Source organism: Rhagoletis zephyria, unplaced genomic scaffold (genome assembly GCF_001687245.7).
Source record: "Rhagoletis zephyria isolate East Lansing unplaced genomic scaffold, Rhagoletis_zephyria_1.1 Rzeph_scaffold_01698, whole genome shotgun sequence".
NCBI lineage: Eukaryota > Metazoa > Arthropoda > Insecta > Diptera > Tephritidae > Rhagoletis > Rhagoletis zephyria.
The window spans coordinates 7,899-25,443 of record NW_016158782.1 but is presented as its reverse complement, the minus strand read 5'-3'; the positions used below and the strand labels follow the sequence as shown (position 1 = coordinate 25,443).

The window sequence follows — 17,545 nt, the reverse complement described above, 5'->3', positions numbered from 1 at the left end:
GGCCTAAATTTTATTATTAAAAACATAATTAAACAAAAAATCAAAAAATTCCAAAACAAGTTAATAAAATTAAATTTGGAAGTAAAAAAAATAGTTTTAACTTCATTTTGTAGCATTTGTCAGCCTTTCGTAGAAACAAATTCTACAGTTTAATGCGTTAAATACTTGAAAACCGAAATCTATGAAATTCAGTTTTGAAAAATATATTTGTTTAGAATGAATGCTATATCATTCAAGTGTTGTGCATTTCGAATCAAAATTTTTTAAAATATTTTGTCGTGTAGACTTCTAAAGTCTATTTTTAAATATCGAAACTCCCGATGTAAATTTAATTTTGAACTTATTACGACTCAAGTGCAAGGGCGGCTACTATTTTTTCGTCTAATTTTGGGATAATTGAAACTAAAAACTCGAAAAATATTTCATGCAATCTTTTGCAGTTCAATAAAAGTTTCTGTTTCCATCGAATGCTCTCAACACATTATTCAGAACGAAAATTTCACTTTTTTAACTGCAGATTTAAAAAACTATAATTTTCAAATCTTCAAATTTGTGTTAAAAAATTACGGTTTTTATCCTACTCCTTAACAGAGCCTAACTTTCACCTTTCACTGGAGTAACACAATTTTTTGAAGTTTTGCGAAAAGTCAAAAAATGTTTTTCAAAATCAAATTGAAGACTTTTTGCAGTTAAAGAGAACGCCCAATGCCCCTTATACACTATTGGCTCCATTTTTTAGCACGAAATTTTGCAAAATTTTCATCAAGTGGACTTCAAAAATAAATTTTCAAACAAAATTTTATCTTTTATTTTCGCTTTATGCTGGACCAATTGATAAAAAAAAATGTTTGCTGTTTTGTGGAAGTTTCAAAAATTTGTATTTAACGCTGAAGATTAATGGCTAAAAGTTGTGTTTCAACAACCTCAAACAATTGGTCACAACGTAGCTTAAAATTTGATGAAATAATATCAAAAAATCTTGTGTAAAATTCGATAATTTTTCCAAATTTATTTTTCGAATAACTTCAACTTCTATCAGACTAACATGCACTCCTTTCTCTATCCTCGGTTTTTCATTTTTGGAAAACTAGTTTTGAAAATCCATTTCGAAAACTGCGTTTTTATTGAGCGGTTCTTATAAGCTTGAAGAATTGGAAAACTTCAAAATAAATTCACAGCTATTTTGACTTTTCAGCCAAAATTTGGGGATTTTCGATGGTTTCGGGGCTTTTTCCTGTTTAGCGGAACACTCCCAGTTTTTAGCGTAACAATTTTGAAATTAAAATTTGTAAGATTTAAAAATTTGCGCTGTTTGACCCAATTCGACTAGGAAAAATTTTGAATTCACTTTCAAAACCAGTTGTACCGCATCTGGCTAACTGCTGGCGCTCAAAACAATAAATTCAAATCGGTTGTTAGCTTATTTGTTAATAGTTTTTGATTTATTTATTTTATTTTCTTTGATTTTATTAAAAAGTAAAAAGTCGATCTTGAAAATAAGATCTGATATACATATATCATAATAAGCGAATGTTGTATTCCAACTTGCGGCGGTAGCTTATCCTTGCTACCACCACCTTCTTCTTGACATATCAAACTATACATATGCTCTCTCTCCCTCTCTATTTCTATTTTTTCTCTAACTCACTTGTCTCTAGCTACATACTTCACCTCGAGGCTTACTTTAAATTTTAACGTTTCCATTTTTCTTCTTTTATTGATTTACAATTTTTATTAGCGTAAAAAAATAAAAATAAAAAATGTGGTAGTAGAAATTAATAGCTAAAGCGTTACTTAATTACTAGCTAACGCCTACTTATAAACGTATTCTCTATATAACGGTGTCGTTTAATAAAAAAAAGAATAAACCAAAACAGAAATGGAATTTAACTGAAAAAAACGCAATATATTAATTTAAAAAAAAAAAATATTTAAATTTAGCGTATTTTGTTTGTATTGCAATGTAACTTAAAGCAAATGTAAATAAATTAAATGAAATACAAAAAATCGTCCCCCTTTTGTTTTTATTGAGCAGCACTGCGAAGAATTGCGTGTGGAAAGGCGCAAGGCATATTTTTTTCTTGCATTTCAGAAAATATGTACTTCAAGCTGTGACCATGTCGAATATAAATTATTAATACGAATATTTACATTGAAATACCAGACGCCGTACGGTATATGCGTTTTATATTCAAAAGCAAAACGTTTTGGTTAATTTTTGACTTTCATTATTTCGAGCAAGAAATACCAGTAAATTTTTGCTTTTTATCTCCTATTGGAAAAGTTAATGACGAAGAATCTCGTAAGATTCTAAAAGAGTTCGCAAAAATCCCGAAAAAATCCTACAAGTCCAAAAAAATTTAAAAGTGAATCACTAAGAATCCCGAAAAGTAAAATCGATGCATCCCGAAAAAATATCAAAATTTTCCAAAGTAAATCTGAAAAGCAAACATAAACTACCGATTATTTTCTGCCAAAAAAATATCAAAAAAGTGTTTGCTTTATTTATATTTTTTTTTTGTTTGTTTTTGCCTTAAAAAGATATAAAACCAAACAAATAACTAGTATCTCTCGCTCAGCATAACTGTAAAAGCATGAAAAAATCACATTTTTTTCTAAATAATTGATTAATCAAATATCGAAAAAATCTTCAAAGCCGCCAACACCAATTCTGGCAACTGCTGCTCACTGCTTTTTCCAATTTATGTTTCTCTAAATAGTTACGACTTCTTTATACAAATAAAAATTTCATTTGCCGTAACGGTACTTCTTTTCTTTAGCAAATTTCACTCTTTCTCTAGCATTTTACATTCTATTTTCTTTCCGTTTTCGTTTACTTTTCTTTTTATATCATATCATCAGCTCAACTCATTAAGTATTTGTGTATGTATGTATGTATATATATACATATATATGTTTAGATGCATATATATATATGTATATATAAATTATTATATAATCTACAAGTAATCTACAAGTACATTATCAATTATTAACAACAACATCTAGTAAAATTACAAGAGATTGGTAAGGTATAAGTTGTTGTGTGTTGTTGCTGTTGCTACGGCTGCTGCTGCTGTATCTGCTGCTACAACTGCTCCTGATGCGGCGTCCACGGCCAGCGCTGTTGTCCCACCATCCACCACAAGTCGATTGAAGTGTGTTTTAAGAATGTATTTTTGAGTCGCTTGCGGCGGCACGTAATTTCTTTTGATGTCGTATTTTTTTGTGATTTTCTTCTTCACTTTCACCGCTTTAGGCTCAGCTGCCTTCCTTCCTGTTTAGAGTGACTGTCAGCGCTAACAACTCAACACTTTACTCCATTCAATGTAGGGCCCAGACGCTTAAACGAAATTGTATATCAGCTTCATTATCGCCGTCGTCTTTAAAGCTTCCCCATTAAAGCGCGCGTACCGCTTCTCTATCAATAGGCAATATTGTTGCGGCAACAGTGCTACCACTACATATACAGCTGCAGCTGCGGTTGCGGCTGTGACACACCAAATGCGAAACACTGCTGCTGCCGCCGCTCGACCTGCGACAACGGCGACGGCTGCGCCCACCTGTGCGGCGCACTCTAGCTCATATTCATAGTTGCTTATTGTTAGTTAGCTCCCCGTATCTCACCTGTTGATTATTGCAGAAGCAAGCGTATTATTGTTCGCAGTCGCCGCTGACGCCGAATTGAGAGTTGAATTGCCAGCACTGACGCCGCCACCGCCACCGACGCTACTATTGCTATTACTGTTGCTGTTGCCATTACTGCTGCCACTGCTTATCGACAACGCCACCGTGTTAGTATTTCCGCCGCTGCTACTATTGTTGCAGCCAACACTCTCAATTGACTTGAGATCATTACAACTACTGCTTGTGGTTATAATATCCGCCGCTGCAGCAGTGGCATTTGAATTGGTTATATTTACCAAAGAATGTTGCATATGCGCCACAGATGACGATGATGTCGTCGAATTCGTTGTAACTTGCGCCAAACTAACACTCATTCCATTGCCTCCAACATTGCTGCTGTTATTGCAACTACCACCAGCAGCTGATACTTGCAACTGCTGCACAGTGGTTGCATTGCCCACCGCTGCGCTCGTCGCTATCGGGACCGTACGCATATTCGTGAAAATCGTTTGATTGTTACCAATGCGTCCGCGCAAGAGCGCGTGTGTCATGCCACCGGGTCCAATTTGCATCTGCATCTGACCAGAGTTGTTCTTCTGCAGCGGCTTCACGTTTAGCAGACTTGTGTAGAGCACACGTTTGCTATTCTCAACAGGACCGACACCGCCGGCACTGACTACGGCATTATTGACATTCGTTGCATTCACTTCCATATTCGAGGCGCCGATTATATTGAGTATACGTTCGCGTTTCAGTTTTTGCTGCTGCAGATTGGCATTTGCCGAGGCTTTGTTCAGCACAACTGTCTGTTGCTGAGCCGTTGCCTGTTGTTGTTGCTGCTGCTGTTGTTGCGACTGACTGACTGCGGCTGCGACTGTTTTCGCATCCACAACGATGCTGCCATGTTGCACGCTAACAGCGCTACCACCGCTACCGCTACTAGTACCACCTGCGTTAGAAGTGGTCACAAAGTTCACTTTCAAGTTGGCGTTCTGCAGCTCCTTGTAGTGATGCAATTTCTGTGCCATGTTGCTGTTGCCGTTACTGCTGCCGGCGCCACCGCTGTTATTGCTATTGGACTGCTGCACGGCAACAGCATTAGCCAGTTCACTAGCTGTGGCTATGGTGAAATTGGTTCCACCACCGCTGGCGTTGTTGCTGGTCAGATAGATTTTATTGCCACCGCTGGCGCCCTGCTGTGTAGCTGACTGCGATGAGGTTATTATCGCTGTCGTAGGCTGCAGGCTGTAGTTGTGATTGGCAGAAATTGCCGCTGAGTTGTGTTTTTGCTGTTGCTGCTGCTGCTGCTGGTGGTGTGGTTGGTGATGCTGTTGTTGCTGTGCGACATTCAACTCGGAAACGAGCAGTGGGTACGACGACATTTTTATCACTTTGCCCCCTTGCATCTGCACTTTTTGCAGCTGCGACGACGTTCCAACCAAAGTGGTGGTCACCCCACCTGATGAATTCGTGTGCCCATCATGGAGAGTATTAACCCCGCTGCCATCATCGTCTTGCTGTTGTTGCAACTGTTGCTGCTGCTGTTGTTGGTGGTGCAATTGTTGTAAATGCTTTGTGATTTGGATTTGATGCTGTTGTTGGGTGATTATTTTTCGTTGTGAGAATTTGCGATTCAACAATAATTTGTTTATGTCTGAAATAAATATGAATATTAAAATAGAGTTTATAGAGAAGATTAAAAAAGTAGGGTTATGTAACACAAATTGTAATGGATTAACCCTAGAACCATAATATACGTAAATTTAAGATTNGTTTGTTTATGTCTGGAATAAATATGAATATTAAAATAGAGTTTATAGAGAAGATTAAAAAAGTAGGGTTATGTTACACAAATTGTAATGGATTAACCCTAGAACCATAATATACGTAAATTTAAGATTGCACAAGTGTGCCATGCTGTAACGGTACCCAACGCCGGCAGTGCGTGCAACACGTATTTTTATGTATACAGAAATGCAAGAGGACAGCATAGTTGCGTTTTTTTACTCATTTCCAGTAAAATCCAGTAAAAGTATTTACGAATTTTCATGTTTTGGCGTTTTCGTACGCAAAAACTTGCAAAGTAGGGGAAATTGAGAGAGCGAAAAATGACAGCTGAAGTTGCAAGTTTTTACTGGATTTTACTGGATAAATTTTTACTTGTAAGAATTTGCCAGTACGAAAAACAGCTGATCGCATGTTGCTGTATGAAATTTAAACTAATAAGGAAACTGTTTGTGAATTTTTATTGTGGAAATTTTCAAAACAAACATATTTAAATATAAAATATATCGTTTTATTGGGAATATGCTGCGAATAAACAACCAATTTATCAGCTGTTCATGAAACTTGCAAATTATTACTGGAAAAGCGTTCGCGTACTTTTTTGCAAATTTTTTCTATGAGAGCAAATTCTTAGAAATAAAGTTACTGCAGAGTTACTGGCAAGTTACTGGATAATTTGTAAAAAAAACACAACTCATATGTGGTCAGTTGAACGTTTGAGAGCGAGTGCAGCACAAGTCTATGCATAAAATATGCGTATGTGGTGAACATCAAATTAAAATTTGTCAAATCATTGAAATTTAATTTACTCCTTGTATTTTCTTTAATACAGTGAAATTGGAATTTCTTGTAAAATTTTGTACTTTATTTGAAGAATAAATAGTTTGATAAAAATTATCAATTTAGGCAACAAAATCAGAAACAAATTGGATTGTATCAGGCGGATTCTAATCACAATTTACGCATAGTTGGTCTTAGCGTAGGATGGAAGGACGTTATGGTTCTAGGATTAAAGAAAACTTAAAAAATCACAAAAATTATCATTAATAGTAAATTACCCTTTCTGCTTTAGTTGTGTTATAGTGTAATAAACTGTTTTAATACTAGAAATGGCGTGTCTTGTGTCCAATAATGTTTTTAGGCAACCCCAAAAGCAGTGTCACACGATTGGACATNTCTAATAAACTGTTTTAATACTAGAAATGGCATGTCTTGTGCCCAATAATGTTTTTAGGCAACCCCAAAAGCAGTGTCACACGATTGGACATTCGCCCAAAGTTTGGTGCAAATTGTATCCCAATCGTGTGAATGCACAATTTTTTTTCTTTATCACAATCACGAAAAACTGTTTATTAATTTTTTTCAATAGAAGTTCGAGGTATTGTAATAATTGTCGTCCCAATTTTTTTCTTTTTACAGCAATAGTCCAATATAAAATTGTACAAATCTGTACAAATGCACCAATCGTGTGACACTGCTTTAAGTTGTGATTTTTTAAGAATTGTAAAACTATTTCTTTCCTCCCCTCAAATTTCACCCACCTGTCGCTCCATCTGGCCCATTCAACTGCCGCTTTTGACCCGGACGACTGGCCCACACAATCTTGTTGCCAGCCGAGCCGGCTGCGGCTGCTGCAGCCGCCATTGCCGCCGCAGCATCGGCACCACTAACGGTGGTACCTGCACCTGACGCAGTATTCGTCGTGCCACCACTTATTTGACGCCACACAATTTGTTGTGTTGGTTGATGCACAAGTTGCTGCTGCTGCTGTTGTTGCGCTTGGCGTGTCGTTGTTGTAACAATAAGTGGCGTAGTGCCACCCGAAACTGACGGCGACGACAAATGTTGTACAGTGCCACCGCTGTTGTTGGTGCTAGTCAAATGCTGCATAGTACCACCGCTAATATTGTGCACAGCCACTTGATGTCCACCCGCCGTACTGATGATGTTGACACCAGAACCCGTGGTGCTCATAGGCGATGCCGTGACGCCATTACCATCGATAGTTAGTATATTTGTAGTACTACCTGACGTCACTGTCTGACTTGCGGACGCACCTCCATCACTATTGTTTTCCAGCTTCATATTGGACAGCGTAATAACCGATGCAGGCGCTGTGTTTGCGGACGACTGGCTGTTAGGAACTTGCGATGCAGATAGGGTAGCGGTACCGCTGCTGATTGTGGGTGTGGCTTTTTGTATGTAAATTTTTTGTGTGCCACCCATGATGCTGCCGTCTGCCGCCGAGGTGGTGGTATAGATAGTGTGATTTCCTGTCGCTGTGGCGCCAATTGGTGTGAGTGTAGGCTGGCGAAGTGCCGTGGTCGTAACAGTTGTGGTGCCGGCATTTGTTGGCGTTGCCGATACATATTGAGTTATGACCGGCCCGCCGGATAGCAGATCTCGTTGCATTTGCAGCAATTGTTGACGTTGCTGCTGCTGTTGAATTTGCTGTAGTTGCTGCATGACGTTCTGTAGACGGGGTTGTCGTAGCTGCAATATTTGATGTTGCTGCTGTTGTTGCTGCTGCACTTGGACATGCTGGTATTGCTGCTGTTGCTGCAATGGTGGCACGTTCGTTGAAGTTACCGTTATAATATCACCAACTGCAGCCACCTCCTGCAGCTGCACTTGTGGCTGATGCTGATGCTGCTGCTGCTGCTGTTGCTGTTGCTGTGTAATTAACTGCTGCTGCATATGCAGCTGTGGCTGACGGTGTACCACTCCGGACGTGGCAACAAGCTGTGGCTGCACGCTGTTCGTAATGAAATGCGGTATGCTTGCGACAGTTGTGGCACCGCCACCAAGACTAACGCCAGCTGCAGCCGTATTTTGCAATATTTGCGCGGGTATAGTGCTTAACGAAGTTGTCACCTGCTGTTGTGCGGTTACTAAGCCACCAACACTAGGCGTTGTTGGGTCGGACAAATCGTCTACGGGCTCTGTCTTTATAATTGCATTAGTAGGCGCTGCTGACGTTGTAGTCTCTGACTCTTCAGCTAGGTCGGCGGGCTCTACTTTTGGTTGCACTTTTTGGAAAAACACTTCGTCAGGAAGTGTGCTAGTGGCATCCGTTGTGTTGAAACTTGTGCCGCCATATATTGCACAGCCACTGCGCCACTTGCCGCCACAACCACCACCGGTGCTGCCTTTAGTGCGTGAAGCACGTCTGCCTTCCTTATGCTTCGACGATTTCCCCTCGATGCATGCCAGTAAGTCAGTCTCCACATCAGCAGCTACTTCATCAACTTCTGCTTCACCTTCGAGTATGCCATTCCAAAAATTTGTAGCCTGATTCAGAGTCTTAATGTCGTCGCATTCCTTCAGTATGTTCACGAGCATATTTTCATCCGTTTCATCGCCGTCGCCCAAAAGATTTATATCGGTTAGCGAGTCACCGCTCAAATTGAAGTCAATGGCCGAGTTCGAATTGCCTGCTGCGCCAACGTCAGGACTCTTGCTACTGCCGCGCGTCACTTCTGGCGCATAGTAAGTCTGTAGAAGCTGCACGTCTGGTTCGAGTTCAGCATACTTGAAACTACTACTTACGAAGAGCGCATCGTCGGAATGTGTATCCCACAGACTGTTCAACGTCTGCTCAGTGTTTTTTTGCGTGCGCAGAGTTCTCTTTGACTCAACACTATCACACGGCAACCGCAGCATTTCGACGGCTATAGGAGTCTGCTGCGTCCACTCGACCAGTGGCTCCGAGGGCGACAACTTGCAATCACTACTATCAGACAGGTCATCGGTTGGCGTCTTCGGGCGAAAATGCAACCAATCCCTGCGTATTTCGGAGAGCAGTTCATTGCAAACATCCAACCGCTGACTTGAAGTCGGCGAAAGACTGCCACCGTAATCGTACTTGTCACCATCGAATGTGGTGGGCAAGGTGTCGTCGATTAAGACATTGATGCCACTGCTGCATGGAACATCGCCGGCAAGCTGCTGACACTTCAATTTGTTATTGAACTGCAAAGACTGGCGGTGCTGCTGGCGTATGACATCGGGCAACTGATTTAGCGGCGTTGACATATCCTCATCGTCGATGCTGGCATGCGCATAATTTGCAGAATTAAATTTCGTTGTGCTAGTTGTTAGCGATGCATGCGACGCGGTAGCATCATCGTCCAGTGGCTCCTTCTTCACAGTGTGTCTGATTAGACTGCTCAATTGCGCCAAATTCACATTCTCCTCGTCCTCCAACACTTGCATAGCTGAAGTGGATGTGGTGTCCGTTAACGCAGATGCAGATTTCTTTATGCTGCTCAATGGTTCATTCGAATCGTCGGCTGAAGCACCGCCGCTTGTGCAATCTATTAGTTCTTGTTTGATGGCTTTTGTTAATGGTGCTGCTGACGACATGGACATTGTTGAAGTGGCGGTCGTTGTCGACGACGCCGCTCCCACGGTAGCTGCCACCGCTGGTGCTGAGACCGTCGCTGCCGCCAATGAGCCTGGGCTGGTGGTGCCTTCGCTTTTTATCACATTGAATTTATCTCTAACGCCTACATTCTTATTTATATTACTACTACTATTGTTGTTGTTGTTGTAGTTAATTAAATTGTTATTGGAACGATTTGGCCACGGTTGTTGTTGCTGCTGCTGCTGCCGCTCCAAGTCGACGACAACTTCATCGGACACGTCATCGCCATTCAGCTTTTCACGTTTCACTTTTTCGCTCAGCAAGTAGCTGCTTATGCTATTCATGCTATTCTCATCAATCAACTTGGACAGCTGATGAAGCAAACGACGTGGCAATTCCTCTTTTGCCGACGGAACCTTTTGAGTCGCAGTCACTGACTTTGTATCCACCACGACGCTGTCGGTGTTATTGAAGCGTTGCCGTTTTACGCACGCGCCGTCACCGCCACCCTCTTCAATGGCCTTTTGGCGTTGCAGTCGACGCCGTCGTCGTTTCTGCTGCAAGCGCATACGTTGACGTTGCCGCTGTCGTAACAACGTCATGGACGAAATGTAGTTGGCATCGCGTGAAATATTCACATCTGTATGCAAAGCCTCCTCATAGTCGTCGTCATCAAAGTCGGCCTCAACACCATCATCGTCACTGACTTGCGCGGCGTTAGCATCGATTTTGATTGGCGACACATCTATTGCCACGTCGATGGGCTCGACTTTGATCGTTGTGTTGGCGGGTAGTTGTGATGCAGGCAATAATGTCGTCGTGGAGGTGCTGGCGATTGTGGTGGCAGCTGGGCCAACTGCGTTACCTATGTTGGACGGCGGCGGCAGGTCAACAACCGTGGGTGGCGAGGCGGGTTTCACAGGCTCTTTTTTGATATTTGAGCATTTCGTCGTTAACGCAGTGGTATCGCTTTCAAATATCGTGTAATCGAGCTGTGACCAAAAATCATCCATATCTGTGGCTATGCGATCAAGAGCAACACGGCCACCACGCCCCATGCGACGTCTGGCGAAACCAATGCAACGAGGTCTGAAATAAAGTGGACCCATATTATGTAATGAGAACTTTAAATTGGCTTAGAGCAATATATCCACCTCGGATGTTTAATGGATGTTAGAGTGAATCGATATTTCGGATCACCAAATCCACAATCTTCCTTCGATTCCCAAGGCCAATTGCCATCATGAACTAAAGGCTGTAAGCAAAATGAATAAAGACCAAATGTAAATTGTCATTCTACAAATTCGAAAATCATCCCTATATATACATATGTAGTTACATGAATATATAGATATAAGATATTTTTCTTTATTTAAAAAAAATCTCAAATTTATCTATCCGATCTTAGAATGTTCTGGTTTAGGTCACTTGTCTTTTAGTCTTAGGGTCAATTTCAGATAAAAATTTAAATGGCATTTAAGTTTATTGCGAATTCATATTCAAAATCAGTGTTGCATTTTCCATATTTAAATAGCCGCCATTGGGCTTTATATATAACTGAAATATATGATCTGAAAACGAATATTTTTTTATCCTCAATCGGAATTGCTCATCGGAAATAGGCCCTTTAGTGTTCTCACCAAAATTACAGTGACATAAAATATAGCAAACGACTTTTACCAAATTCCTTACATATGTACATATGTACACATACATGTTTAGACAAAACAATGCTCATTTGTACTGTCAATTTCACATCTAATCTTTAGCCATCGCAATAGCTCACCCTCTGATAGTCGCAATGTTGCTTCCGCCTAAATGCAAACGGTATCTCCTCCTCACTTTCGGAGCCCATTTTGTGCGCATGATGACCACCACCCAAACCACCACTGCCAAACTCCTCCTCCTCCGTCTCGATATTGGACTCATTAGCAGCGGGCGATGAGCTGTGACGATGCAAATGTAACAAATGCTGCGCGCTTAACGCTGCACCTGCGCCACCAAGCGCCGACGCCGACAAGCCATTACCACTGCTAACGCCACCCAAATACTGATGTTGCTGATGTTGCTGCTGTTGTTGCTGCTGCTGTTGCTTATCACGCGGCAATTTATGTTTTCGTTTCTTATACTGTCGCTTCTCCTTGCGATTACCACTACCACCACTTGCGCCAGTGTTGATTGCATCTGAAAAGAGGGTGGGTTAGAAAATTAAAAGTGTATAACTTAAGTAATAGCAACATTCAGTGAAAAAATACACAAATTTCATTAAGCAACTTACCAATGGTTAAACTTGAAGGATTCAGGTACTGCGAAGCCGACGCATACAGATGTCCACCACTGCCGGCTGCGACACTATTCGCACCCGCCGTTGATGTAAGCAAACCGCCTGGCCCCAGTACACTGCCAACACCGGCAGCATGCGTCCCCGCACCTGCTGATACAACACCAGTGGGTGTGGTGCCTGTCGCAGATGCATGGTGTGAGTATTGATTCGTATACAAAGGGGCAAACGCAGGTCTGTAAAGTTGAGAGTGAAGTAAATAAGTAATTGGAAGCGCAATCGAATAAGTATTTAGAAGAATCATACCTGGAATTCTTCAGCGAAGAACTCAATTCGGAGAATAGAGCACCACTGAAGTCGCGCAGCTGATATCGCTTCTCGAAGATTTCTATAGATAAATGCAATTGCTCACGTTTCGTCTTCTCGCGTCGCTTCACCATCTCCAGCACGGTGGTGGCACGTTGCAAGTCGCGCCTAGTTATGTATGTACGCGAATAATTAGTATTATTTTGTTGATAAAAAAAAAACGTGCTCAGCGATTACTACTACTGCTTGGTTTACGCGGTTTAAGTTGCAGGGGTCATAAAGGCAAAGTATTTTTCTACACTAATTTTGCTAATTGGAAAATTAATACTAAACCAGTGAGTGAGTCAGTTGGATATTGTTGTTTTAATTTGAATAGTAATTTACTGATTTTTTATTTATTGCTAGGCCTTTCCTGAACTTTGGGCATGAAACACCACACAATGTCATAACTGCGTGCACACTTCTATTATTATAACTACACCCATGTATCATATGAAGTTCGGAGGCAGCATAAAGTTGTAGTCTCGTAGGACAGAAAAATATAAGTCTCACACTCTCAAACCGATTCCGAACTCCTTGTTTATAGATTTCATGAAATGCTTTGGTTCCACGTTAATTTTTCTTTGTTCTAGTATTTCTGTATTTATCATCTTTATATACGACTTAATACATTTGTTTCAATTTGTAATTGTATCGTTCTATTTCCATTGGTTATCTTCTCTATAATTTTATGGGCATAAATTCTACTATGGAAGTGTAATATTCAAAATTCTATTTGTTTTCTCTTTGTCCTTAGCTTTCAACTTCGCTACAATTAAGGCCTGCCGTATCAAAATCAACTAATTTGAATGCTAATGTAGACTAATTTGAATAATATATCTGCGGTAACAGCAATTTGCAAGTTGTCACTCATTTATATTTCGTGACTTCACAATACCAAACTCGTAACTTTAAATCAACTCAAACATAATAAACTATAGCTGTAAATATTTACACGCTTTATGTTGCAAAAAAAAAAAAAAACTAAACTAAAGTATTTTCGTACGCACCTCAGCTTGAGCATCTTCTCATAGGACGTTTCATCATTTTTGCGATTCTTTCGTGTTTGCATCTTTTCGGTGCGTCGGCGAAATGCTAAGTACGGATTGTTCGAAGATGAGCCCGGACGATTCTCCGTTTTCACAGTCAGTATCAGCGGGTGTTGCTGTATTATTGCAAGTTTTAATTTAGCAAATTTCAATTTTTTGTTTTGTATTTTGAATTTCAATTTAGAACCAAAATATATGTATGAAGGTACAAAATGTGCATCATATAAGTACTGGCACATTCTCTATTAGTTTTACTTTATTTTCTTTATCTAAATATGATCATTACCATTTTCAAACGTTTATTAAGCCAGTAATCGTAAACGGCAATGCTGACTTCATCGTCCTGCTTAAGCAGTGCCTTCGCCTCATTTAGCTTAACGACCATTTGCCCTGAACTCTTCTCTAGCCGATCCATCATCTGCTCGAACTTCAGTGGTGTCAGATCAAGACGTCGACTCTGTTGGCTTATCCAAACTTCATCGCCGCTATCCATATCGTAATCTGGTACATCTTGCTCGAGACCCAGCGCTATAAAATTGACAATTGGCAAATTATTGACAATGTTATAAAACGAAAAACACAAACTGGCACTTACGCTGCATGTGAATTAATTGCCGCGGCATTTTGTAATTTGGAGGATACATACGATCGTAGGCTTGCTGATCGGTGGTAAAAACCTCTGGTGTCGGTATAATGAGACCAGTACATATTGCCCGCTGCAGATGATGCTCCTGGAAAAGCAGAAGGCAAACGGAATTGATTAGTGAATTATATTCTTATTTATAAAGGGTAAGAGTAGGTCTCTAGACCCATACTATATTGTAACTAGTATCACAATGGACCTGCATGGTCTAAGTGAGTTAGTCATTGGACCCACTGCCACATCATATTATAACTATAATTGAAATAAGAAAAGTAAAGTTACGATTGATATCTTCCGTGCAGAATGCAATTTGATTTTATTTGACTACATTTTTTCCTTAATAAAGTCGTAGAATTTGTCTAACTGAACACAAAATGTGGAAATGAAGAATTTTGGGAAAACAAAGCCTCAATACATACATATAGAAAATAATTGTTTTTAAGAGAGGTTAGGTTTTAAATATTTATATCGTTACCTTAATATAGAAAGGCCCTAACTCATACAGTCGCTGACAATACAAAAAGCCGCAACTAAGTAAATATTTAAAATTCCCTTTTGATTGATTATGATGCATTTCATCGGTATATGTGTAAGTCCCCACGTCATTTTAAGTAATACAAAATTTTAGTCAGTTACGGCTTTTTTGCATTTCAGCGACTATATGAGTTAGGGCTTTTCTATATTAAGGTAACGATATACACTTCATGTACATACCAGTATATAATTTGGTGGGATTTTGTGGACTTCAAATCCTATGATCTTAGGATACTAGTGTTTAGTATCATTTCTGGAATTTCTGGTAGCAAGAGTTCTTCGTTCAATCTAAATAATAGGTTAGGTTATATGGCAGCACTTGGACTAGAAAATTAAAACTGTTTGCTACTCATGCCATTTGTGATTGGGATGAGATAGCATGCAAATAGGAATGGAAAAAAGGGGAAAAAATAGAACGATGCCTTTAATGAGATGATCCCACCTCATTGTATTTTACGCAGCTGTTACGTTGAGCCTTACCGCAAGGACTCCAATAGTACAATGGCCAGTTAAGACGCGAACCAGTGACGAAATATGTAAACTTTTAAGCTTTAAGAGACGGTATCCATCTACCCGTGGCCAAAAAGACTTAGCCATCTTGCGTTCCAAGGTTTAATCGCTCTATGTTCCAATTTAAAAAATTACAACTACTAAAAGAATAAACGTAGTTTTTTGCGAGTTCAGAAATGCATCTGCGGTTTATGAAGAAATACATTTTTGGGAGACAAAACATTTTGCGTAGATTTTGTGAGTTGATATCTTCTTTGTTAGTGAATAAACCCACATACATATAAACAAAATTTACGAGAACTTGGAATTTGCATTTTTTAATACTTCTTAACAAAGGGATTGCATAAAAATAGTAGTTCGGTAACAGTTGCGTCAATAAACGATCTTTCAGCAACCTTCTTTCACAGTTCTACGTTTGCTTATAAAGTAAGTAAAATGGCAACGCAATTCCAAATTCAACTATCAAATCAACATTAAATTAAATACTTTGGGATTCATTGTGTTATTCGCTTAAAATTAATTCCGAAAGGATCACCAAATAAAAGTGTATTCAAACGTGGTAATTTGCGAGTCAAACTTGTTGCAAGAACGGTCAAACTTTGCATGCAAAAAAACATTCAAAAGTAGTTTTTAATTTCCGGAAAGCAATAATTGATATTTTGTTTAAAGTTCACAAAACTATTTCACAAAAGCATTGCATTTGGTTAGACAGTACTGTCTGTAAAAATCTAAGTTAAGGGCGTGTCAGACTTGGCAATATTTCCATTTTTTCCAAGCAATTCGCTGTGAAATTGAGAAAGAGAAATTTTATTTCCATGTGAGAACAGCCTGAAAGACCTTTCTATTGATCTTCGGAAATCAGTTTCAGAAATTAAAGTTGCAAGGCGTGACTGCAACTCAAAGCGCGCAAATCGATTTCGAAAATATATTTCAACTTGCTCGTGCTGCACTAGCAATCTGCAATTCGCCTTTCGGAAATAAAAAAACCTCTTTCGAAAGGCACTTTACATGCAAGGTGTGACTGATCATGCAACTGCTTTCTGAAATTTCTCAATTTGACAGCCTTTTCGACTTATTTTGAAAGCAAGCTGAAATTATTTTTTGAAAGCGATTTGCGCTCTTTCTGCTATAAGGTCCATTCAATAACTTTTCCAGTAACTACTTGCAGCGAGAGCGTACAAGAAAAATAGATAGTAAAATTGAGAAGAGAAAATTATCGGAAAAGGTACTGTTTTGTTACACAAAAATCAAGTTGATAATGAAGAAAATCGATGGATAAATAAAGAAGTAAAAAGTGGTCATTAAAAAACTTTTTTGCATGAAAAATGAGCAGGAATTGGATATGTAGTGGCGTCCGTTGAACATTTTTCCTGAAACCGAGTGTTATTTTTCAGATATGTCTTTTTTTAGTGCCTTCGTTTGCCTTTTTTGCTATTTCTAGTCCCTTTTCCTGCCTATTTCGCTATTTTATTTTGCCTTATCCAGCGTATTTCGTTGTTTTATTTTGCCATTTTTATATGTTTTTCGGCCCTAAAAATCCGTTCCCTGGTCATAAATATCAAAAAATATATATTAAGTACATAGTTTTAAATTGTTCATCCATATTTTCATTTCACTAGCTTGCTAAAATTTTTACTAACAAGAATTTTCAGCTCTTTCGGGTTGTTACGCTATCGAAATCACTCTCTTGAAAATTTGATGGGCTATTAATGCATTAAAACAAAAAAAACTTGGAAGTATGGATTTCATATTGAATGGACCTCTATTCACACCTTGTATTTTCATTTCCAAATAACGACGAAAAGTACTCTTTGGTTATTCACACGGGAAAGTGGACTTTCACTTTCTCAATTTGATAGAAAAGCGCGTTCAAAAAGTACTTGTGTTGCCACGTCCGACTGCACCGTTAGTTTAGAGTTTTTAAGCACATTTTCCTTATCGTCTTCGTCCCAAGTATTTTATCAAATACATATTTACAGCAATTCAACAGAAAAACAACACCAAAAGCCCTCAAACGACGAGTAAATTAATGCATCATGCCAGCCAAAGGGCAATAAAATGAAAGTGAATCATTACTCGCAAACGCACACACTACCAAACACATTTTGTACACTCATGCATGTAAAATAAACCAAATTGCATGAAATAAATAAACTAAACCTCTACAATTCATCACGTTCAACACATGTCGACAACAACAGCAACCACACCACCACACTATCGGCAAAACGTCAAAATGTGTGCATAAATATTTCATGCATATTTCAGGCGTAGCTTACGTACTCGCTACTCGTAGGCATGAAATATAGATATCTATGTATGTATGTACGTGTGCATACATTTTTTCACATTTACACATGTTCACTTTCATGTCACAGCTCGTCGCCTGGAAGGAAAATTTCTGA

The 17,545-nt window shown here is 39.3% G+C and overlaps 1 protein-coding gene across 1 annotated transcript; it reads right to left on the bottom strand.

Annotated features, from left to right (window-relative positions):
- Positions 1–2,531: 2,531 nt before the first annotated feature.
- Positions 2,532–14,204, bottom strand: E(Pc) (Enhancer of Polycomb). Its single transcript, XM_017618745.1, has 9 exons — positions 14,049–14,204; positions 13,740–13,981; positions 13,415–13,569; positions 12,366–12,533; positions 12,057–12,295; positions 11,565–11,962; positions 10,933–11,033; positions 6,954–10,867; positions 2,532–5,281 (listed from the first exon to the last, which is right to left on the bottom strand). The coding sequence occupies exons 1-9, from the start codon at positions 14,095–14,097 to the stop codon at positions 3,624–3,626; spliced, it is 6,924 nt and encodes a 2,307-aa protein (XP_017474234.1). The 5' UTR covers positions 14,098–14,204; the 3' UTR covers positions 2,532–3,623.
- Between the last annotated feature and the right edge of the window lie 3,341 nt (positions 14,205–17,545).